The following is a 25,739-nucleotide window of genomic DNA, read 5'->3' on the forward strand; positions in this document are numbered from 1 at the left end:
TGGTTTGTGTCCCCGATGCGGCTGATGTCTTCCAGGTTGTCATAGCGACGGAGGGAACTGAAGGAAGAGAAGTCCATCATCTCTTGACCGTCTGAGCTGTCTTCCCCACTGCGACGCTCTGTCTTGAAGGCGAAGGGGTTGAGGATCGTATCGCTCTGGTCTTGGCTGGAGACAAGAAAGACAGATATATGGTTGTCAGAAGCTGAAAATTCAAACACTTTCCACAGAAGATCTGATAGAGAAAGGGAAGTTAGCGCTCTAAATGCATACATACATGTGTAATAGAGTAAGTGAGAGGTATGGGGAACCAGTCTCCTGGCACCTGAGAGAATAACAAGCATTGACATGAAGAGGTATGTATGTATGGGGCGATTTATATAGCGCTTGACGTTCTCTAAGCGCTTTACATATTAATTTCTGCCGTGTGAGATGGAATTTTTTACTCAATATAATCACGCATTCACATCGGCCAGTAAATCTCAAGCCAATTAAAGGCGAATATTTACTTTTCACGGCCTATTATTCCAAGTCACACGGGTATTTGGTGGACATTTGTATCCATGCCTATACAATTTTGCCAGGAAAGACCCTTTTGTCAATCGTGGGATCTTTAACGTGCACACCCCAATGTAGTGTACACAGGTGACTTTCATCCTCAGAAAAAAAATGAACAAAGTACAAGGCTGTGGCAGTCAGAAATAATTTTACTGTGTGGTTTTCACTAAATAACTCAGGAAGAGAGCAAATCCCGCAATAGTAAACCATTGCCAGCTATTACGTCCACGGCGAAAGAAGAGGACACTGTAGAAAGGGAAAGAAAGAAGAGGACACTGTAGAAAGGGAAAGAAAGAAGAGGACACTGTAGAAAGGGAAAGAAAGAAGAGGACACTGTAGAAAGGGAAAGAAAGAAGAGGACACTGTAGAAAGGAAAAGAAAGAAGAGGACACTGTAGAAAGGGAAAGAAAGAAGAGGACACTGTAGAAAGGGAAAGAAAGAAGAGGACACTGTAGAAAGGGAAAGAAAGAAGAGGACACTGTAGAAAGGGAAAGAAAGAAGAGGACACTGTAGAAAGGGAAAGAAAGAAGAGGACACTGTAGAAAGGGAAAGAAAGAAGAGGACACTGTAGAAAGGGAAAGAAAGAAGAGGACACTGTAGAAAGGGAAAGAAAGAAGAGGACACTGTAGAAAGGGAAAGAAAGAAGAGGACACTGTAGAAAGGGAAAGAAAGAAGAGGACACTGTAGAAAGGAAAAGAAAGAAGAGGACACTGTTGAAAGGGAAAGAAAGAAGAGGACACTGTAGAAAGGGAAAGAAAGAAGAGGACACTGTAGAAAGGGAAAGAAAGAAGAGGACACTGTTGAAAGGGAAAGAAAGAAGAGGACACTGTAGAAAGGGAAAGAAAGAAGAGGACACTGTTGAAAGGGAAAGAAAGAAGAGGACACTGTAGAAAGGGAAAGAAAGAAGAGGACACTGTAGAAAGGGAAAGAAAGAAGAGGACACTGTAGAAAGGGAAAGAAAGAAGACAAACAACCATCAAAAACCAAGCTACGGAAGTCAGAAATGAATCTACCTGATCATAATGCTAAATACTGCGGTAAGGCTAGCTAACCAATGATCATAAGGACGATCTTTTATTACATGTCATTAGCAGCCAGCCTAGGTTCGGTGCATTCGTATCCAGAATTTAGGTCAGAGATAGGTTGTTGGTCACGAGGTCCCGGAAGTCACGAAGGAATCTAGCATGTTACACTGCACGAAGGAAGATAACTCTCTGGTGATAATGACGACCATTAGTAGTTGCTTTGTGTGTGTGTGTAAAATCGGCTGTCACAATTTGTTGCAATCTCCGCCTGTCCTCTGGCAATAAGGGATACAGTTACGCAGCTCTGAGCTATAAACAATCAAGAATGAACGCCAGAACAGCAACAGCAGAAAAAAGCAAAATGGTACAAATTTGACATATATAATAACACGAAGGACCTCGCTGACCAAAACCCAATGCCCCCCCCCCCCCCCCAAAAAAAAAAAGAAAAAAAAAAGAAAAGAAAAAAGATAGAAAAAAAAAGAAAAAAGAAAAATAAAGTAAACCGTCCATTACCTGGAACACATGGAGTTGGACATGGAGTACATGGTCACGTCATCATCCTCCTCTTCCTCCTCCTCTTCACGCTCCATGTCCTCCGACTCTTCACGTGACCTCTGACGCTGGAGCTCCTCCCGCTGCTTGGCCAGCATGTCCTCCTGCTCAGCCTCCTCCACGGAGGGCGAGACGTCCAGGATGGGCGAGAGGTCGATCACCGGCGACCAGTCCGTGGAGGGGGGTCTGGCCTTCTGGCGCTTGCCAGACCCCATGTCGATGGACTTGGCTGCAGGGTCAGCTAACTCCAGCTCTTCGAGGTCTTCAGAGGTGGACGAGGCGTTGTCGTAGTAGCCTGGGGAGACTGGAGAAGAGGTAGAGTCTGTGGAGTCGACGGAGTCAGGAGAGAGAGGTTCCGTGTGGTGAGGGTTGAGCCCCGTGGCGCCTTGAGGGGGCAGGAGGGTTGTTGGCGACACGCTCATGGAGGTCAGGCAGTTGGTGCTGTTGGCGACGGTGGCGGCGTAGGTGGCGAGATCCATGAGGGGGGTGGAGTGGGGAAGGCCTGTCATCTCGCTCTGACCGCCGTAGTCAGGAGCCGAGGAGGAGGCGTGGGCGGAGGAGGGGGAGGAGGAGCAGGGAACGTGCGTGGTGGAGAACACCACATCTGCTCCGTAAGACTGCAGGGTGGAAGACCCGGTCTTGGCACCCCGGGTAGGGGGCATCTCAAACATCAACGGCTGACCGGTAGTGGAGGTGAACCTCTGCTCCAGCTCTTCGGGGGACTTGGGCGACAGTCGGTGACTTATGGCGCTCATGCTCATCTGGTTGAACCCCGCCCCGTCGTAACCCCCTGTAGCCCCCAACTGCACGTCGCACATCTCCTCCAGAGACATCTGCCTGGACGGCGGGGAGATGTCCCCGTACGTGAACTGCAGCTTGCTGTCTTTGTGCGACACGGGAGACCCTCGAGACTTCTTCCCAGGGTAGGAGTCCCTCCGTCGCGGCGAGAAAGGCGGGGACTCCAGACCCTCTCGCCAGCTGGGGCTGCGGGGCGGGGTGGGGCTGTTGACCTTGTTGCCGTCCACGAACTCTGAAGGCATGATGGCGTTGGGGTCTCGGAGCTGGTGCACCGGACCGTGGGGATGGGTCGGGGGTGGGTGGCTCTGGTGGTGGTGGTGGTGGTTGGGGTGGTTATGGGGGTGGGCGTGGGACGTGGCTGTGCCCGGTTTCTGCTGGTGGTGATGATGATGCTGTTGTTGTTGTTGTTGTTGTTGTTGTTGTTGTTGTTGTTGTTGTTGTTGGGCGCTGATGTGGTGTTCACTGCCTGCCCTGCTGCTGCTACCAGTGTCCCCGCTGTCTTTGCGATGAAGACCTCCCCCACCACCTCCTCCTCCTCCTCCTCCTCCGCTTCGATCGTCCCTTCTCTTGTCTTTTCTGTCGCCCACACACAGGGCCCCCATAGTCGTCGCCTCACCCCCTCCCCCACTTCTACTCATCCCTTCCTCCCCTGCTTTGCCCTCCTCTCCCTCCCTCTCCCCCTCTCCCTCCTCGTCAGACGTGGAACTGTGGGAGCGGGACAGGTTCAGGGATCTGGGTCTGTGCTTCTGCCGCCTGTCCCCGCGCTGACCTCCGTTGCCATAGTTACCAGGATCCCTGCCCCCTCCTCCTCCTCCTCCCTGCCCCGGGTAACCGATCACGCAGAAGTCTCGCGCGATCTCCTCGGTGCTGGAACCATCTGGACGACTCCTCTCGGAGGCGATCTCGTCGAAGTCCAGGTCCGAGGCCAGATCCGAGAAATCGTCAGACTCGCTTTTGGGTAAATTGGCCCCTGGACCTGAAATGAAAGAAAAAGATAAACATTAAAATAAGCACACGGAATATTTCATTGAGTATGTGGAGAATGAAAGATGTTTTGGAGGGTGAAATTCGCTTTTTGACTTCTGCTGCTTGTTTATATTTTTTATTTGAGGGAGGAGACTAGTTCAAAACAAGCATACTGACAATTTAATTGAGTAGGTTTTGAGGATGAAAGTTGATTTTTCACTCATACCACTTGTTATTCTTTATTATGCAAGGAAACCACACGTTCTCCTCTCGCTCAATCTTGTCTTCTGACCTAGACACCGTGTTCCCTTTGTTATTCTGTCTTAGATTTTTTTGTTTGTTTGTTTGCTTAACGCCCAGCCGACCACGAAGGGCCATCCATATCAGGGCGGTGCTGCTTTGACATATAACGTGCGCCACACACAAGACAGAAGTCGCAGCACAGGCTTCATGTCTCACCCAGTCACATTATTCTGACACCGGACCAACCAGTCCTAGCACTAACCCCATAATGCCAGACGCCAGGCGGAGCAGCCACAAGATTGCCAATTTTAAAGTCTTAGGTAAGACCCGGCCGGGGTTCGAACCCACGACCTCCCGATCACGGGGCGGACATATATAAAAAAAAATGTCCACCAAATACCCGTGTGACTTGGAATAATAGGCCGTGAAAGTATATACTCGCCTAACACGCTTGAGATTTACTGGCCGATGTGAATGCGTGATATATTGTGTAAAAAATTCCATCTCACACGGCATATTGTAAACGCCATGAGCCTCCCTCTGGGAGGTGCGTAGAAATACTCACTAATAAATAAAAATAAATAATAATCGTCATTTCATGTAATCCTTTCCTGTAATCATATGAGCTTCAAGGGCTTCGTTTAAACCTTTCTTTTCATTCTATTGACTAAAGTGAATGCCTAGTCTATTTGAATGTCAAGATTGTCCTCTGTTCGTCTGCATTATTTTATTGTTATTGTTTTGGTTCGTTGCAACAAACGCGGTTACAAAAAAACAACCCAAACTTTGTAGCAATAAAATCGATATGTCAGGAAAAGGTCACTGTCTCCAACAACTATCATTATCTCCCTTAATTTACGAGACAAAAACACAAAAAGCCACATGGGCAAACTTTAGCACATACAGCCGCGCAGACACAGCTAGTTTACAGGGCCTGACATTTTGTGACGTAATTGATTTTACGACACCACCCAGATTTGCTTACAGCGGTCTGACAGGCGCAGTGGCCTAATGGATAAGGCATCGGCCTCCTAATCGGAAGGTCGTGAGTTCAAATCCCGGCCGCAACCGCCTGGTGGGTTAAGGGCGGAGATTTTACTGATCTCCCAGGTCAACTTATGTGCAGACCTGCTAGTGACTTAACCCCCTTCGTGTGTACACGCAAGCACAAGACCAAGTGCACACGGAAAAGATACTATAATCCATGTAAGAGTTCGGTGGGTTGTAGACACACGATAACACCCAGCATGCTTCCCCTGAAAGCGGCGTATGGCTGCCTGAATGGCGGGGTAAAAACGGTCATACACGTAAAAACCCACATTGCAAAATCATGAGTAAACGTGGGTTTGTTTGTTTGTTTGCTTAACGCCCAGCCGACCATATCAGGGCGGTGCTGCTTTGACATATAACGTGCGCCACACACAAGACAGAAGTCGCAGCACAGGCTTCATGTCTCACCCAGTCACATTATTCTGACACCGGACCAACCAGTCCTAGCACTAACCCCATTATACCAGACGCCAGGCGGAGCAGCCACTAGATTGCCAATTTTAAAGTCTTAGGTTCGAACCCACGACCTCCCGATCACGGGGCGGACGCCTTACCACAAGGCCAACCGTGCCGGTCAGTAAACGTGGGTGTTTCAACCCATGAACGACGACGAAGAAGACGAAGAAGAAGAAGAAGAAAAAGAAGAAGAAGAAGAAGCTTACAACGATCTGAGAACATTGTTTGTGCGCGTCGCAGCCCAGCACTTGCCTGGCAGTGACAATACCGCAGGCGGCGACCACACATGCAAGGCAGTGCGAGCTAAAATCGATGGCTGCAAGGTTGCAAGTAAGACCGGTAGTATGCCACTTGTGATTATATTTCAGACACTCCACCTGAACCAATTCGATCAATCGTATCATACCTCGTGGTGCATCATAACCTGGGGAAGTCTCAGAACAAGTAGAGCCACAGCAGATTTTGCATCTCAATGAATATAACCTAGAGAGAAGAGCTTGAGTTTTGTGTGAAACATAAACCCGAACCCTTTAGTCCCTCAGAACATGCACGGTACATTTAGAGCTAACTTTCGTTAGCGTAACTTGATTCCACTGTAAAACAGGAATGCATAGCTACCTTGTACTATGAAACAGGTAAGCACAGTGTAAATATCAGGCAATGAATGTCTATGGTCTGTACAAAGGGCCGAGCAAAACTAAACGAGACATTTCTCAATACTTCATTATTGAACTTATTCGCTGGCTCATTAGTTAACTTTTTGATTAACTTAATGTGTAAAGTGTGCAAAAAGAATGTTGCCGCACAGTTAAAATATCTCAAGGATGCCCTCGCGGGGTAATAAGAATTACCAACACTTCACGGCAAACGCACGCCGATAAACCATGGTGTGCTTTTTAAGACAGAAAAAGCCACTATATTTCACAAACAAGATCAAGACGTTCCATAAAGAGAAGCAAGCATTTCTCGTGGTTCACAAATCAAGCAAAAAAATCTCGTCAAATCGATCTTGGTGCTTTGAAATAATTATAGTGTCACACGATGGGGTTTAATGGCATTTCTCAGACAGATGAAGCATCCTATAGGCGAAATATTACAACGAAGTGAATGTGATTCCTGAAATCGACAGTCGGAATAAGAAGGAACCTCGAAACGGAAGGTCAACCTGAGACTGTTGCGGAATCCAAACCAAGTAGACCTACACTGCCAACGTGTCAAAAGCACAACAAAATCCAACAAGAGGCGAAGCCATCAAGGCTCGCGTAAGAAATCGACAAACAGTAACACAAACTCAATCACACACACACACACACACACACACACACACACACACACACACACACACACACACACACACACACACACACACACACAGAAAGAGCATAGGTGAAACTGTGCAAGAAAGCGAGACACTAGATCTAAATCTGTCTGTCTGCATGTAGCCTACTTACAAGGACACGACTGCCAACTAGTCTCGGCGCGCTCAAAATAATAATGACCGAGACTGTCAGTACTTCCTTCGCGTGACGTCTAACCCTCTTACGTCATAATGTGACGTCAATGTAATGTGACGTCTTCAAATGTTAGAGTTTCTACCACAGACATACACACGCACAGACGCACGCACGCACGCACGCACAGACAGACAAAGTTACGATCGCATAGGCTACACTTACGTGAGCCAAAAACGATAGAATTACATAGTGGAAGGTTTAATGAAAGATGTCAGAACAATACTATCGAAAATCCACGAATTTCGAGCTCCTTCTCATGCATGTAGATTTTAGAAATCAATATCATTTTTGCTGTACTAAATCGACGATAAAATGTTTCTTCTGTTCCTTTTATTTTGAATCTCTCGTTATTACTATTTCCGCCCACTACAAAGACCATTAGGTCTACGACCAGTAGGCTAATTGTTTCTTTTTGTCTATAACTAAACGATCCAATTACTAACTTCTTTTTGTGTGGAGACTGTTGTGGCGTTTGTGTTTTCTATACTAATGGATGGTTATGCAAAGGACACAGAGTATAAACAACAAACGGATCGTCTTTACTCGTGAGTAAAATATTAAAGTAAACATCAAAGACTCGTCTTGACTCAGACGTAAACTCAATGTCTAACTCAAAGCAATGAATGAAAAAGTACTCCTTTTTCAGCTTCAGGCATGGGAATTGATAAAAGTAGAAAAGGCTGACATTTTGTAAGTAATATTAAAGTCGACGGCGCGAAGCGCCTAGCCTTACTAGGGGGGTCTGGGGGCATGCCCCCCCCCCCCCGGAAAAATGTCTCCAAAGAACCCAAATTGTCAAATTCAGTTTTCATAACCATTTTTGCCTCCCCCGTTTATTATTTCGGCGGACACTTTTGCCTTTTCGGCGGAACGAAAATAAAATTCGGCGGAAATTTGCCTTTCGGTGGACAATTCCCACGCCTGCAGCTTGGACACTTGGAAAAAACGACCATGTGTTACACTGAACACAAATCCGAGATTGAAAGGGCAATTGCACTACATACACACGCATTTCTCCCAAAGGTAAGTTCAGAAGAAATGTATGAAAAGCGATTGCTCACAACATGCCTAAAACTACACATTCAGAGTCGGTCTATCAATATGTATTTCTATAAGAAAGAATCGCAGCATTGCTACCCATTCAAGATAACGCACATCAACCTAGACGAAGAAATAAAAACAACTACACCACAAGTCTCCAAAGATAGCAAAAGCTAGAAAATAACGATTTGTAACCACCCTGCAAGAAAAAGGACACCTTCGTCAAGAACGCAACGTTAGTGCAGAATGAAAGCCAAACTGGTAAGGGGCTCCGCTCACAATCATATGTAACTTCAGCAGGACCGACGACGCACTGCACATTATCCCAGCCCGCTACACGTTGCATGAAAGGAAAACAGGCCAAGTACTCGTCATAATCCCTATCGCGGCATAAATAATAGGCAGTGCGTCGTCTGTGCCGCTGAAACTGCGCAGGTATATTCTGCCCATAAACAACGCAAAAATGCATGCAAGCAGCCGCTCAGAAATTCCATGCACGCTGTCAACGATTTGTCAACAACGTCACAAAAGCACCTGTTCCCGTTTTCATCAAAACAGAATTCAGTTGATGACTCTGTAGGCAACTCTTCGTGCTAAACTCAGTGCACAACGCAGCACGTGAATGCATTTAAATGCCAAACGATTTGTTCTACACAATCAGAAGTCGAGTTGATACAAGCTGAATACGCGTAAAGATGGTAATTTATGTCAATGTCCAGCCAGTGGTAATTTACAGAATTGTAGTAACAGGTCGACGCTGTTAAATGTCAAAGGGGGAGACCGAACGTCTAAAGTAGATGAACACAAAGGTTGGTGTCGCTCAGAAAATACCGACAGGAAAAGAACGTGTTTCCATGACAATTGAGATCCTGCGTGAAAAATAGCTCTGTTGACCTAGCAGCTTGTCATCTTAAAACAAGAGAGAGGGAGAGAGAGAGAGAGAGAGAGAGAGAGGGGGGGAGAGAGAGAGGTACAGAGAGAGAGAGAGAGCAAGAGAGAGAGAGAGTGAGAGAGGGAATGACATAGAGAAAGAGAGAGAGAGAGAGAGAGAGCAAGAGAGAGAGAGAGTGAGAGAGGGAATGACATAGAGAGAGAGAGAGAGAGAGAGAGAGAGAGAGAGAGAGAGAGAGAGAGAGAGAGAGAGAGAGAGAGAGAGAGAGAGAGAGAGAGAGAGAGAGAATTAAATTGAATTGAATTGAACTTTGTTTATTGAGGGTAACAGAATAAGCAATGTAAACATGCTTTTTTTCATCCGGCCCTCGCCCATTGAGGGTAACTCGATTAATAGCAAGAAGAAATAGAAGTCCTCATTGCATTATGTAAGATCATGTTTCAATACAATTATAGAGTATTGATATTTTTTCAGCTGTACAATAGTATAGTAGTGCTTACAGGTTTCGAATGAGAAACAGCATGTAGTGTTCCTTGAATGATGTTTCATTGACTTGCATTTTAATTATATCAGGAATGGAGTTCCACAATAGAGCGCCAGAATAAGAGAGACTTTACTTATTTGTTATATACATGTTATGTAGACTATAATATATACAAATATATATATACAAATAAATCTACAAATATACCAGAGAGAGAAAGAGAGAGATACAGACAGACAGACAGACAGACAGACAGACATATATAATTATATTCAGACAGAAATACTCAGGCTGACAGACAGAGACAGACAGACAGACAGAGACAGACAGACTGACAGACAGACAGACAGACAGACAGACAGAGACAGACAGACAGAGACAGACAGACAGACAGGCAGACAGACAGACAGGCAGACAGACAGACGTAGACAGACAGACAGGAAGGGCAAAGACAGACCGACAGACAGACAGACAGACAGAGACAGACAGACAGCCAGCCAGCCAGACAGACAGACAGGCAGACAGGCAGGAAGGGCAAAGACAGACAGAGGTTTTTGAAAGAAACAATAATGTCGGCTACGTGACATTTTACATTCATTCATGGTCGACGTTGTTATGATGGGACCTGACACGATCAATCTGGTATTTAAAGCTGTCACTAATAATGAATATAGTTAGTCCAACGGGGCTGATTACTAGCATTGTCACTTGAAAACAGAGACGTCAACAGTATGTACGCACAGACACAAAGACACAAACACAAAGACAAAAACACAGTATATGGAGATTCTTCCAGCATCTGATTTTGAAAGAAAGCAAATTCCAGCTCTCATTTGTAATGCATGTTACCGACCATCAGGGTGGGTTTTAACATCTACCAACAGTTCAGTTTACGAACAGAGCAATACAGATTCATACAATACGTCTACATAACATTTTGCATACTATAGAATAAAAGCAAAACACAAAAGCATAATACAAATGAACAAAAGCACTAAACAAACAGACACACACACACACGCACACACGCACGCACGCACGCACGTGCGTTCTGCAACAAGAACTGAATTCATGTGGCTTTAAAACACATGATGTTTTCATCGAAATAACAATTCCAGATTGGACGGTAAACATTGAACATCCTTACCTGACGTTAGCTATACAGAATCGATCTGGCCACAGAGAAAACTGTCCGCTTTCTACTATACACTATACGAAAATAAAAATCAACGACCAGACAACAAGAACCAATTGTCAAAAGAATAACTCAAAAGAATGATTTCACCTACGGTTGCAGCGTCGGTAAAGGTTTTTTTCGGCACAAATGCTCTTTCTCTCAACTGAATTTCAATGACAGCGGAAATGCACGTGAGTCTATCTATATTTGGCTTTAAGCAGCTTCAACGGCAACGACCTTGTTCCATGTTTGGATTGTGTTTATTGTTAGTTTAAAATTGCAATATTTGCAGCAGGAATTGTACCATATTGATTATTTAAGTCGACGTGCATTCGCTCTTTGTCTTCGCTGAATTAAAATGGCAAACGTGCGGCTGAATCAATGCTACGTTGTTGACAGAGAGAAGCAACCTTCTTTCCTTGTCATGTTACATTTTGTGTTCTGTCTTTTCGTTTTCGAGTATTGCCCATTGAAGTTTACTATTGCATCAATTTGTGTTAATATTACTGAATTCATACCGACACATGACATGGATACACATCTGAGCAGCTACATTTGACGCTGAAAAATCTGAGATTGTGTTTGACCTAGACATAGGGAAATCTTGGCTAGTTACAATTGACATGGACGCATATATATCTGAGCTTTTATTTGACATAGACGTAGGAAAATAGAACCTACATTTGACATAGACTTGATGAAAACTGCGATACGTTTGATGTAGATGCAGAGAAAACTTATCTAAATGATAGTATATTTCACATACATGTAGATAAACCTGAGACACATTTGACATAGACGTCAAGAAATCTAAAATAAGTTTGAAATACATGTAGAAAGCTCTGATAGACATTTTCCATTCGCGTTGGCAAACGGTGATATTCAGTTAGCGTCCCAAATGTGACCCTCCACCACGAAATGAGTCGCATGTCACCTCGCGCGGTTCTGCGCTTGGCTTAATATAAGTCCGGGGAGTGTCTGGTAACAGTGTGAGGGTCACCTTAGTCACAGGTTTATAACTCAAACAGTTTTCGCTCTTTTCTGAAACGGGTTTCACCACTGGATAGAGCATAAAAAACTCTTTAGGAAAATGTAAAAATATGAAAATCATGCAAAAGTGACATGTGACTCATTCCGTGGTGGAGGGTCACAAATATCCTTTTATACCTGAGTTGCTTACACTCTATCAGTACCTATAGCTGTCTGGACGAAATAAGAATCAAGTTCTTCAAGGTACTAATTAAAATAAGAACACGTGACTGCAGGTGAGGAGAACTATAGAACATGATAACAATTAAAATGTACTCACAAGAAATATGGACAATCAAACATGTTTGTCCATGTTTCTGATGAGTAAGCTACATTTTCATTTTTATTTTGTTTTACTAATTAAAACCTTAAGTTCACGTTACTAATTATAACCTTTTAAAAGTAAAACCTCACAAACCGCATGGTGACACATTTCAACGTTGCACGAAAAGCGCAGAAATCCGTTGTGTGAAAAGCATCACCTCAGAACAACGCACAACATGAACAATTTACCTAGCTGTAGCACTCAGAACTGAGACAAGTAAGCATGCAGGTGCCCAGATAGGTGCGCACGGCGACAAATGAAGAGTTGTCAGGGTATACAATCCACCCGATATATACATCCGCTGCTGTGTGACCGTTATTATCTGTACACCCGGCTTGGAAAACGAGATGTAGTGCGTCGCCCTTGGCAACCGGTGAAAAAAAGGGTTGGTGACAGATTTGCCAGAGAGTATGGCGGTCACTTCCCTTATTTCGTTGTATCTTTCTTCACCTTTATTTCGGTTTGAATTCCATCGCTTGTCGAGAACTCTCATTCCATTTCCTTCGTTCCTTCCTTCGTTCCTTCCTTCCTTCGTTCCTTCCTTCCTTCCTTCCTTCATACATCCCTCTCGTCATCCTTTATTCTTTCTTTTTCTGTTCTACTTGTGCTCGTGTTCACACTTGTTTTTGTGTCCATTTCTCCACAAAATCTATCGTTTGTCAAAAGTTCTCTTTTTACATTTAGTCAAGTTTTGACTTTTTTTTTTCTAAACTCCGTCCTTCCTTCCTTTTTTCCCTCGTTGTGTTCATGTCTGGCCAAACTGTATAGCTTTCCCAATTAAAAAAAAAATCAGTTTCTAGCCTTCTTCCTTTCACCCAGCTTTCTTCATCTTGCGCAACTGCTCATTTCTGCCTCAACGAACAGCAGACGCTTATCAATAATTCTCTTGTCATTTTCTTTCTCTCTTTTCAACTTAACTTCTATCTGGTGTTACGTATTACTAACATCCTAAGTCTTCCACATTTGAACACACTTTTTGCTACCAGTTGTGAACACTCCCTGGAATCTATATATATATATATACGACTTGTGTCTGTGTGTCTGTGTGTCTGTTCGCGATGCACGGCCAAAGTTCTCGGTCGATCTTTTTCAAATTTGGAGACCGTATTCAGCTACACCCCGGACACAACCTCATCGATGAGATATTTCAACACATGCTTTCAGCGCGCAGCGCTGAACCGATTTTGGTTTTTCTCTGGATCCATTCCCAGTAACTCTTCCTTATCTTCTCCAGTGTTTTCAGCCGCGTTTATCTCCCTTCCTCCGTGCGGTGCGCCGGCAAAGCCGGGTCCCCGGCGCAGCCGGGTATTCGGCTCGACTTCTTCCCGGCGCAACCGTACCCGGCGAAGCGGGTATTCATCTAGTATTATATAATTCTACTAGCAAAAGTAGCACACGTTGTAAACTATATGTGACCCTCCACCACGGAATGAGTCACATGTCACCTTTGCATGATTTTCATATTTTTACATTTTTCTAAAGAGTTTTTTATGCTCTATCCAGTGGTGAAACCCGTTTTAGAAAAGAGCGAAAACTGTTTGAGTTATAAGCCTGTGACTAAGGTGACCCTCACACTGTTACCAGACACTCCCCGGACTTATATTAAGCCTAGCGCAGAACCGCGCGAGGTGACATGTGACTCATTTCGTGGTGGAGGGTCACATATTTCGTCGTACGTATTACTTACATTCTAAATTGAAGTGTTCCACGTTTGAACACACTTTGTGTTACCAGTTGTGAACACTGCCTGGAATAAAATATTATTTTACTTGCCAAAGAAGCCCATGTTGTAAACACTATTCCTTGTTTACCATGTGTGCTGCTTTTGTCAGGAGATTTATGCAGTATGTAACAAACTGCTTGAAAAAAAAATGTGTTCAAAAGTGTAACACTTCAATTTACATTGTATGCCTGTAGATGAGATAAATATTTGCCAGATTATTAGTTTACTCTTCTAGAGAGGCTCATCTCTTCTCCGGTCAAGTATGTGCCAGGAATCGTTACTTTCGCTTTGTAAAGTCAGTGCTCACAATCCAGTGACATTACTGTAGTTGAGGCAGAAGACAACCATACTCCCATGAGAAAAAAAATCTACAACACATCGCATATCGGTATCTGATTCGCACTGAGATCTACATACACGAGATATATATACACGATATATGATACCGTCAAGATTGTGAAAGAACTCAGCCCACTCGACGTCAAAACAAGCAGTGTGCCCGAGTCTGCCCGAGGCAATTGAAAGAACAGGTGGGCGGGGATGTAGCTCAGTCGGTAGCGCGCTGGATTTGTATCCAGTTGGCCGCTGTCAGCGTGAGTTCGTCCCCACGTTCGGCGAGAGATTTATTTATCAGAGTCAACTTTGTGTGCAGACTCTCCTCGGTGTCCGAACACCCCCGTGTGTACACGCAAGCACAAGACCAAGTGCGCACGAAAAAGATCCTGTAATCCATGTCAGAGTTCGGTGGGTTATAGAAACACGAAAATACCCAGCATGCTTCCTCCGAAAACGGCGTATGGCTGCCTAAATGGCGGGGTAAAAAACGGTCATACACGTAAAATTCCACTCGTGCAAAAAGCACGAGTGTACGTGGGAGTTTCAGCCCACGAACGCAGAAGAAGAAGAAGAAGAAGAAGAAGAAGAAGAAGAAGAAGAAGAAGAAGAAGAAGAAGAAGAAGAAAGAACAGGTGCAAGAGGAAGAGGAGATTATACTATTGCAGCACTCCTCTTGACAGGTTCTTTTTCGGTGGTTAGCAGTTTCAAGTATAAGAACAAAGATGTATCCTACATACGTGAGAGAGACACCCGTGAGATAATAATCGTTCAAATCACACGTGTGTATATCATGTAAATGAGGTCATGTCAAGCAAGTCTGGCAGGGACCTGTTTTTCCACTGCTTATGAATCCAAAGTCACCGAGACAAACGTCATTATAGAAACAAAAATTGCGCTCGCCAATTACCCTCGATGAATCTTTAGAACTAACACGTCACGCCACACTTTCAGAGTGACGTTTCTTTGCTTTGACGTAATAGATTGCACGAGATCGAGGTTCCAAAACAAGCGTCTTCAATTTAGCTGCCTCGACTGCAGGACATTTTCAGGAAAATACACGTAAGTACAGTATGTAGGATAAACAGAATACTACATGGCTTGCTGTGTCGTGCCAGATTTACACTCGTTGCCTTTTCAAATAGTGAACAGCTCGCTTTCGCTCGCAGTTCAATATTTAAAAAAACAACTCGTGTAAATCTAGTACGACACAGCAAGCCATGTAGTATTCTCTATATATATGTGCTAGAATGTTATTTTACTCTTATAGACAGGTTCTTCTCCGGTGGTTAGCAGTTTCAAGTATAAGAACAAAGATATATATGTGCTAGAATGTTATTTTACTCTTATAGACAGGTTCTTCTCTGGTGTATGAGAAAGGCTAGCAAGCATTTTCTATCCCTAAAAGTGGCGAGTATTTTACTCGCCATGACGTGTAGAAACTTGTAACTAGCGAGTAAAAATGTTCATCTATTCGCCAAAATAATGCGCGTAAAGTTGCTGAAACAAATTGTTGGTTTGGCTAGTAAAGTTTGCTCTCTGGCTAGTACATTTTCAGAATCACTAGCCAAAGGCTAGTTCACAGTTTTGTGGACTTTCAGGGCTGAACACTCATGTCCCTATTTGAAGAACACAAATAAGCATGTTCCAGACTGTTATTTTACTCTTCTAAACAGGTGTTTCTCAGGTTTCTGAGGAAAGTTGGCATTTTCTAGTATAACACTCATGTCCTTATTAAAAGAACACATCAGGGCTTGGAAACATGAATACGCACATGCAGGACAAATAAATATTTGTTGGGTAGCGCTGTACTGTGTGGCAGCTCGCTTTCCCCAGTCAGAAAGCAGCCCGAATTTCCATGGGGGTAACCTCACAGGACTATATGAAATCTAATCTTATTTTATCTTACATAATTATTATACATGAGCCAGAATGTTATTTTACTCTTGTAGACAGGTTCTTCTCCGGTTTATGAAAAAGATTGGTCATTTCCAGTGTAACACTCATGTCCCAATTTGAAGAACACATATGTTATTTTACTCTTCTATTGACAGGTTTTTCTCTGGTTTATTAGAAAGAATGGCAATTTTCCAGTATAACACTAATATATGTCCCTATTTAAAGAAAACATATCTTATTCATGTGCCTTTACTTTTATAGACAGGTTCCTCTCCGGTGTATGAGAAAGATTGGCATTTTTCAGCATAACACTCATGTCCCTATTTGAAGAACACATATAGCCATGTGTCAGACAGTAATTTTACTCTCATAGACAGGTTCCCTCCGGTTTATAAGAAAGATTGGCAATTTCCAGAGTGCAGCTCACAGCCTTCGTTTTGCGTTTTTGTTGCAGCTGAGTGCATTTACAGTTCAAAAATCCTCCTATGGTAGTAAAACAAACCCAAAACTACCCAACGACGACATCTGTGAAGCTCGACAGTTTCTTGTTCACGCGAGTGCATAAATTAACCTAGTTATTACGTGGTGTTTGGTCGGAGTTCGATTCAACTGAGTGATTCCGGCTTCCATTTTTTTTTACACAAACTCATGATGACGTCTGACATAGTTTGCTTAGTGACGTGTCTTTTTGTGCATGATGTGGTGATCTACCTGATCTAAATTTAGATCCAAAAATAGGCCAAGACCAGCCGGGTCCGAGTACGAAATTAATTCGTAAAAAAAATCGCAGTTCTTGACTCTTTGGGTGCAAGTCAATGAAACTTGGTAGTTCTTCTAACGGATAGCTGCCTGAGGTATGACTAAAAGCCCCAGGGGCTCCGTGCACCTGGATTTGACAAGTTCAGTACCTTTAACATTCATGTCCCTATAAAAGGAACACAGATAAATATATGCCAGACTGGAGTCGCTATTTGAAAGGAATCTGTCACCACAGGAACTTGTTATCAGAAAAATCTTAATTTAAATGCGAATATGCTTCGGTAGACTTGCCGATGCCACGTATGTTTGATAGAAGCTCCGGTGCTTTGTATAACTGGAATACCTTAAGCTCTCTGTCGGAGCAGCTGCCACTTATGGCCCTGTTTCATTAGCACCGTTACAACTGGTCAGTGACGAGATGACAGCCTTCGCGACTGACGTCTCTTTGCTTAGTGTTATGCTAACTCGGACAGATTCAGTTCTCTGTCGGAGCAGCTGCCAGTTATGGCCCTGTTTCATTAGCACCGTTACATTTGGTCAGTGACGAGATGACAGCCTTCCCGACTTGCGTAACCTTGCTTAGTGTTATGCATAACTTGGAGGCGTCAACCGAGCCCGCACAACTGGCAGTAGATAACATTGCCTGATATTGTGTATGCTGGTGTTGTATTCTAGCTGCCATAACCTCATGCAATCCTTTGTCATTGCCAGCAACTTATAAAAATACATAGTTTATTTTGCTGGTGCGCCTACTTGAGTCTCAAAGCGACAGTTAACTACAACCAGCGAAATATCTTGTTTACCCATATAATTATACTGCAGTTTAACACATAACATCCATCAATCAGCTATTTCCTAGAAAAATCCAATTGTCAATGGATTGACTGTTTGAATTTTGAGAATCAAGGACAGACAAACAGACAGAGAGACGGACTGGCAGACTCATTTACGCTGTGTTTTCCTGTCTCTCAGTTATACTCAAACCGACAAAATATCCGTTTTAAAAATGCAGTCACAACAACTATGTCGCTGAACCATCATTCACAATTCACTATTGTTTATCGTTGTATTATTGTATCATGTTTGATTTAATAAAACATTGTTTAAAAAAAATTCTAATTTTGCTTCTAGCCCTTAAATCCTGATACCTTATCCACCCCCTCATCGCAATATTTATTTCTACTCAACCAAAAGACATCAGTATTATCATGCAATTACAACTAGCGGCCGTAAACTACTAATTCATTTATTCAAAATCCTGCTTTTGGTTCTACACCTTCAACCTCCCCCCCCCCCCCCCCCACCCACCCCGGGCCCCTCCGCCTCACATCACACTAAACCACAACCCAAGGAATGAGATAATTGAAACAAGGGCCATCGAAAAGCCAAGTACAGAAGGGGACATGCTTAGAAGTGCCAGAGGAATCAATTTCACGAGGATTTGTGGGAATCAATTTCACATGCTCGGAGGAGGAAGAGCTCTTAAAAAAGATATGCTTGGAACACTTCCAGCGAGCCAAAACACGTTGCCATGCATTGCTGCTCGAGTCTAAATCAATTCGTGAGTGCGCTTGCTAAGAGCCTGTTAAATCATGCCACTCCAATCAAGAGAACAATAAAGTGCTCAGGGCCATAAACAGCACTGGGGCTAGATCGCTTTACAAGAAAATTAGGCAAAGGATGGATAACCCCAAGAGTATTCAATCAACTGCAAGCTTTGTTATGAGATAAGCATCGTTGTGATAGAACTGTGCGTGTAAAACAGGGCTGCAAAAGGAAATTGGAGGAAAGACAACAACAAAGATTTGGTTTAAATTACAATGAAAATTGTACTGTTTTCTGTTCAGCTCTTCCTGGTACTAAACGTCTGTGGCATATTCATTTTGAAATGTGCACCATTATGTTTATTCGTGTTAATTTTATGCGTTTATTGGGAAAAGGAAAATACGCTCTTGTCTGAGTTCGGGTCCTACTTTTTCGCTTATACATTGTATTCATTTATGTTTGTGATATTTTATTTAAATAATAAATCGTATTTCAACCAAAAGTGTTATTTTTTCTCTGCGGGAAAAGAAGGGACGATAGTAAGTGACTGCTGTTTCTTTTATTTCTAAAGTAACATTTTGATGTATACTTGGCACGTGGCAGACAGACATGAAGAGACAATCTCTATCATTACATTATTTGTCTTCCTTAGTTCGGCTGGATCTATTTTCGAAACTTTTTTTATCATTCTTAATTTGCAGCAGCAACAACAGCATAAACAAGCCTAACAGATTGACTTTGGTTCCATCACAATTGGTACCCTTTATAGATATATGCAAGAAAAACGATAACAAAAAAACACCCGAACTACACTTTCAAAAATCAGCAAATATAACCATGCCCATGAAGCATAACAAACATTATACCTGGGGTGAGAAAAAAAAACAAAGAAAAGAAAAAAAGAAAACTCTCTGGAGCTGTCACGAAATGTTATGAATATATATAAAATATTGTTACTTATAAAAACTGACATAAAACGTCAACATTCTGAAATCAAAAGAACTAAAACCGGATTTCACAAACAGATACGTGGGGTACTGAGTTGAAAAGAGCAATAAGCTGTATTGTTAATTAACAACTCTTCTTACATGGGTTAGAGATTTGAACTACTCTCGGGCCAGCTTTATGAGGGCGGTGCCCACTTCCCTCCCTCGCTGCCTTTGCCTTCCCCTGTCCGAAATAGGATATCAGGTACCAATTTCCAACTAGGTGGACTAAAGAGCGTTCGGAAAGTCGGGTATTTGTATTTGCCCCCTAAAACAAAGCAGTTGAGATATCTTACATCTCGTTCGGCTGCGACCAAAAGTGATTAGGCCAAAACGAAATATATGTTGGTTTGGGGTAAAAGTGACCCAAAAAAGTTAAGGTCGGTAGGTCGGCTTTCTTAAAATAATTTTTTAAATATAATTTAGTCGATTTTAAAGGGGGTTACTTCCCTTAGTCTCGGTATGGTTCGCAAAATGTGCCAACAGTTTTAGTTTTTTTGAGAAATGAAAACGAAGTTTTAGGGTCGGCGGGAAATCAATCAATCAATCAATCAATGAGTCTTATATCGCGCATATTCCGTGGGTACAGTTCTAGGCGCTCTGCAGTGATGCCGTGTGAGATGAAATTTTATACGGCCAGTAGATTGCAGCCATTTCGGCGCATATTTACCTTTCACGGCCTATTATTCCAAGTCACACGGGTATAGGTAGACAATTATTAACTGTGCCTAAGCAATTTTGCCAGGAAAGACCCTTTTGTCAATCGTGGGATCTTTAACGTGCACACCCAATGTAGTGTACACGGGGGGGGGGGGGGGGGGGAGGTTCGGACACCGAAGAGAGTCTGCACACAAAGTTGACTCTGTGAAATAAATTTCCGCCGAACCTGGGATCGAACTCACGCTGACAGCGGCCAACTGAATACAAATCCAGCGCGCTACCGACTGAGCTACATCCCCGCCCCAATATATGAAATAATAAGGTCGGTCGGGTTACCCTAAACCAACATATATTTTTGTTTGGCCTTATGTGACTACCTCTACCTTTACCTTACACGGGTAAGCCACAAGGGTACATTGAACCGTATCTATAACTCACACTAAGTTGGAGATCTGGGTGGCCGAGTGGTAAACGCACTTGCCTCGGAAGCGAGAGGTTGCGAGTTCGACCCTGGGTCAGGGCGTTAGCAATTTTCTCCCCCCTTTCCTAACCTAGGTGGTGGGTTCAAGTGCTAGTCTTTCGGATGAGACGAAAACCCGAGGTCCCTTCGTGTACACTACATTGGGGTGTGCACGTTAAAGATCCCACGGTTGACAAAAGGGTCTTTCCTGGCAAAATTGTATAGGCATAGATAAAAATGTCCACCATATACCCGTGTGACTTGGAATAAAGGCCGTGAAATGTGAATGCTCGCCCTAATAGGCTTGAGGTTTGCTGGCCGATGTGAATGCGTGATATATTGTGTAAAAAATTCCATCTCACACGGCAGAAATGAATATTGTAAAGCGCATTGAGCATAGATATGATTATGCGCTATAGCAAATGTCCATTATTATTTATTATTATTATTATTATTATTATTACTAAGGTTCCTGCACGACATTCTTTATTTCCACGAGCATTCATCTCAATTCATATGCTCCAAGTTTCCACAAATGGAATGTATGCAGTTTGCAGAAATGGTGATATATATAGGTTACACACTCCGAGTTCTAAATATCGTGCATATTTTCCCTAGAGTCGATTTTCAGGTATTACCGAGCCTCTGGCGAGGTAATACCTGGAAATCTACCCGAGGGAAAATATGCACGATATTTAGGACGAGGTGTGTAGGCTTTTTATCCCATTACTCCGACGTTTTCATTAAAAAAAACACCACTTTTTGACACAAACTCTGCGAGTGCCTGTTTTCTGCTGGCCAAACCTTCAGCGACCGTAAATCGTGTCATCAAATTCATGTGCGAAACGAGTTCCTTTTTGTCTTTTTGGTAAACGCGCCATAAAACGTCTGCTTTTGTATTTAGTCATCAATACTGCTTAAGAACACGAATTACAGAGATTGCGCAGTTCAATGCCTTTGGAACTGTGCAGTTACAGGGACGTAGCACACCTAATAAAAGTGGTAGGGCGGAAAAAAATGGAAGACAAAATGCTGAGACAGCTAAGGAAATATGGGGCTTACACTACCGCCCCCCCCCCCCCCCCCTTCCCGTCCCCTTGTAATGGTCTAAAAAAGAAAGAAAACATGATGCGATTTCGTGCCTTCTGAGCTCAGTTCCATCTAATCATCTTTCCATCCTCCACCAAACAACGGGCTGGTGAATGTATCAGTGATTATCAATCGACTTACATTTATATCTAAATTCCGATACGTTGAATGTGATGAGCACTTACTTCAAATGACTTTCGTCTTCATTATTGTCTAGTGTGTTAAAAAGCAAGGATTGACAAACTGGTTTACTTCTAAACAAGCAATTTATTGATCCGTCCAGCCATCAACATTGGCAGCCTGAGTGATGACTGAAAAATAGAGGGATTTGTCAGAATATTTTTAGCGCGTTTTCGATCCATCACAACCAGGATGCACACTTGTGTCCATTGTTCAATTCTCTCTCTACATGTTGTTTCATGTGACACTGTTACCCCCACAAGTTACTGTGTTACTCAATTGTTATGGCGTACTTACGGTTGACACACAATCACTCACCCCTCAGTCTGACCCCAGCTTCACACACAGAATATACAAAACATTTCTTACCTCCATTGTTTCTCATGGGAGCAGACGGACGAAGAAGCAATTTTCACTAAATTGGCGCCAATACTTTTATGGCCTGACGGAACTCGTCACGTGTGACGTTCTCGTCAAAATAAGACGTCATCCTATTCCAGCAGTTGACCAAGACTAACACACACAAAAAAAAACCAAAAAAACCGACCTTATGCCATCGCGTGAATACTACGTGGGGTGTTCTGTTGGTAGATCTCTCTCTCTCTCTCTCTCTCTCTCTCTCTCTCTCTCTCTCTCTCTCTCTCTCTCTCTCTCTCTCTCCCTCTCTCTCTCTTCTCTCTCTCTTCTCTCTCTCTTCTCTCTCTCTCTCTCTCTCTTTTTTTTTTTTTTTTACGGAAAAAGTGGTCGGGCGGTCGCCCTACATGCCCTACCGGGTGCTACGTCCCTGAGTTACCGGCCGGTTTCAGTCGGTGACCCAAGTCGGTTGTCAGAGGCATTCGCCAAAAAGACTGCGAGTGTGTGATTTTACAAGCGATGATGATGATTGCTGAATTTGTGCTTATTCGAGCTGTTGTGCTTCAATGTTCAAATTTGGATTACTTACTTCTAGCTTCAATCGTCATTTAGGTGAGCCTTACTTTGATGTCTGTCGTTCAGTCTTAGGCCAGTAAGTTATCTGTACTGTACTGCGGTAAGCTTAGTTTTGTTCTGCTGGTCTATTCAATGTAGGTCAAAACTTGTAAATCTATCTGCCTGCATGACCTGAACCTAGACACCGTTGTTTACTTTAAAATTGAAAAATAACACACACAAGATCCGACCTTCTTCGCCACCTTTTATTTTAACCGTATCTCCAACTTTGTAAGTGGCAATTTCCATGTTGCTGGTCAACTTGATCAGTAAGCTTAGCCGGTGATAGCAAACGACAGATCTGCAGTAGACGACAGATCTGCAGCAGACGACAGATGGGACAGCCTTGTTCTGTTGAACCAGATTTAGCAATCAATGCTCTAAAAGCGATAGCAAATGAACAAAACTGTAAGCATACTGTTTTAGTTTAATTCTTATTTCGTCGCTCAGGATTTTGAATCAGGATTTTGTTGTCGGAATTGATCTAAGCGGTTGCCTATGAAGAGTAGAGTTGTGCGCCTTGAATGTCTGTCTCTATCGCTCTCTCTCTCTCTCTCTCTCTCTCTCTCTCTCTCTCTCTCTCTCTCTCTCTCTCTCTCTCTCTCTCACCGCTTCGGCCAACTCATAATCTTCACTCAGCTCTTTTCACCCCAGCAGATTATGTGTATTCTTTGTTGTTTTCTTTATTTCTTCAATGTTATAATGTATGTAGATCGTTAGCTAAACGTGAGTTCGACTTTTATACCGCAGAATATTTCAATCGTTTTGCTAAAGAAAGTATAGTCTCCGAGTCTCAAGTTAACGATAAATATGCAGATGACTTCTATAAATTATTCAATAGTACTCTGAGATCAAAGACAATGACCAATGACAGGTGAGATCGAGACTCGGTTGTGATGGATTATCCATATGGTTGTGATGGATTATCCAGAATAATCACCTCCTCAGCTAACAGAGACAAAGAGGCAGGTCATGGGATAATGGTGAATATTAGCTGTGACCTAATTAATCAAATTGAAACATACACTGAATTTATTGTGAAATTCCTCCTTCTGCATTTGATTTTTTTGGGGGTCTCGTTTTCTGTGTTAGTTTCGAATATGCTTTCAAAGGCGAACATTCCACAATTCTGTTGTCTTGGTCATGGCGAGTGAGGGTCTCTTTTGTTTTTAACATTGTGTGTATCATCAGCAGTCAAAATGTATTTTAGATTATTATAAAAATGAACATACATGTACTAATAATGACCAGAAAATCAGTTACTATGAATAGGATGAAAATAGTATACGATCAATAAGCATTGCATTACTAAAGCTAGCACACTCAGTTTTAATGTGTGTGTGTGTGTGTGTGTGTGTGTGTGTGTGTGTGTGTGTGTGTGTGTGTGTGTGTGTGTGTGTGTGTGTGTGTGTGTGTGTGTGTGTGTGTGTGTGTGAAAGAAAAGAGTGCAGGAAGTGAATATATCTTCCAAAGCATGCAGGCATTTCAGATGAAAATCATTAGAAAAAAGCAAACGCGTTGCAAATAAAGGCACCAAAAAAAGCAAGCAGCATTCCATAAGTAAGAAATGAAAATCAACTTCTACGAAGCATTCAAAGAAACTGGATGCAAGACTAGGAATCAGAGATTAAAAAGGGTCAGCAAGGGATATAAAGCGAATAATATGATGGAGTATAATTATAAGCTCAGGCAAATCAAGCGGCACTAACTCAAGGAATACAATATGGTCGCTCAAGCAAGCAAAGTAGCAAATTCCAAAAAAGAAGGTTATGTAAAAAATATAATCACCGCAAGGCCCCATCATATACATGAGTATTCCTGTAGCAAGAGGGAGAGAAAGAAAGAAAAAAATCATTCAGACAGCAAGCATATGCATAGAGTTAACAGAGTAGACAAGTTAGTCATTTCAAAATCTTACAATGCAACGCAAACGTATGCAGGATGTCATTAGCATAACGTAAGACCAATCTCTGTCAAATGATAAGGATGCACAGAATAGTTACACATGAAACAAAAAGAAATGAGTCAGATTAAGCAACAGTTCAGAGAGATTTTCAAACTTATCCTGAGCATCACAATTTTTTTTTCTCTCAATAAAGTGGACATTTCTAGTAGAATTTTGTGTAACTACGGTACCTGATCTTTCAACTAAAACATATACGAAACGTCGAGTGACTTGTATAAATTGAAACAGTAAAAAACAACTAGCAACTCAGCAAACGTTTATATCAACACCAGCACTTTTACCATGTCAACCACCAACCACCATTAATACTTGATGCACCAATCATTAGTTCACCTGGAACCACTAGGAAAAGGACCAGAACAGACCAAACATACAAAGCAGATCACATCAGACACACATACCAGATCAGATCAGACAAAATAATCAAATCATAAAGACAGATTGGAACATGACAGACATACCGGATAAACAAGTTACAACCCATCAGAAAGAAAAAATTCAGAACAGATCGAACACAAAGATAATACAGATTAGACACAAAGGTCAAAACAAATGAAACACAAAGATCAGACCAGATCAGACGCAAATGTTCAGAAAGGAGCAGACACAAAGTTTAGGTCAAAACAGACGCAAAGATCAGAACAGACTCAAAAGACGGACATTCAAAAGAATAAAAGTAAACAGAGACAACAAAAACAGAGGTATACATCACTTCTTCTTCTTCTTCTTCTTCTGCGTTCGTGGGCTGAAACTCCCACGTACACTCGTGTTTTTTGCACGAGTGGAATTTTACGTGTACGACCGTTTTTTACCCCGCCATTTAGGCAGCCATACGCCGTTTTCGGAGGAAGCATGCTGGGTATTTTCGTGTTTCTATAACCCACTGAACTCTGACATGGATTACAGGATCTTTTTCGTGCGCACTTGGTCTTGTGCTTGCGTGTACACACGGGGGTGTTCGGACACCGAGGAGAGTCTGCACACAAAGTTGACTCTGAGAAATAAATCTCTCGCCGAACGTGGGGACGAACTCACGCTGACAGCGGCCAACTGGATACAA

At 42.7% G+C, this 25,739-nt stretch overlaps 1 protein-coding gene across 1 annotated transcript in view; it reads right to left on the reverse strand.

Moving 5' to 3' along the window:
• LOC138965606 (dentin sialophosphoprotein-like) overlaps positions 1-25,739 on the reverse strand; it is a 45,841-nt gene that overhangs the window by 2,000 nt on the left and 18,102 nt on the right. The window contains exons 3-5 of the mRNA XM_070337786.1: positions 24,502-24,531; positions 2,104-3,909; positions 1-202 (exon numbers count right to left, since the gene is read on the reverse strand). The exon at positions 1-202 is cut by the window's left edge and continues 1,456 nt beyond it. Of these exons, the coding sequence (XP_070193887.1) occupies positions 1-202; positions 2,104-3,909; positions 24,502-24,531 (2,038 nt within the window). The remainder of the gene's footprint in view (positions 203-2,103; positions 3,910-24,501; positions 24,532-25,739) is intronic.

The sequence above is a fragment of the Littorina saxatilis genome, linkage group LG4, assembly GCF_037325665.1.
Source record: "Littorina saxatilis isolate snail1 linkage group LG4, US_GU_Lsax_2.0, whole genome shotgun sequence".
In the NCBI taxonomy this organism is placed as follows: Eukaryota; Metazoa; Mollusca; class Gastropoda; order Littorinimorpha; family Littorinidae; genus Littorina; species Littorina saxatilis.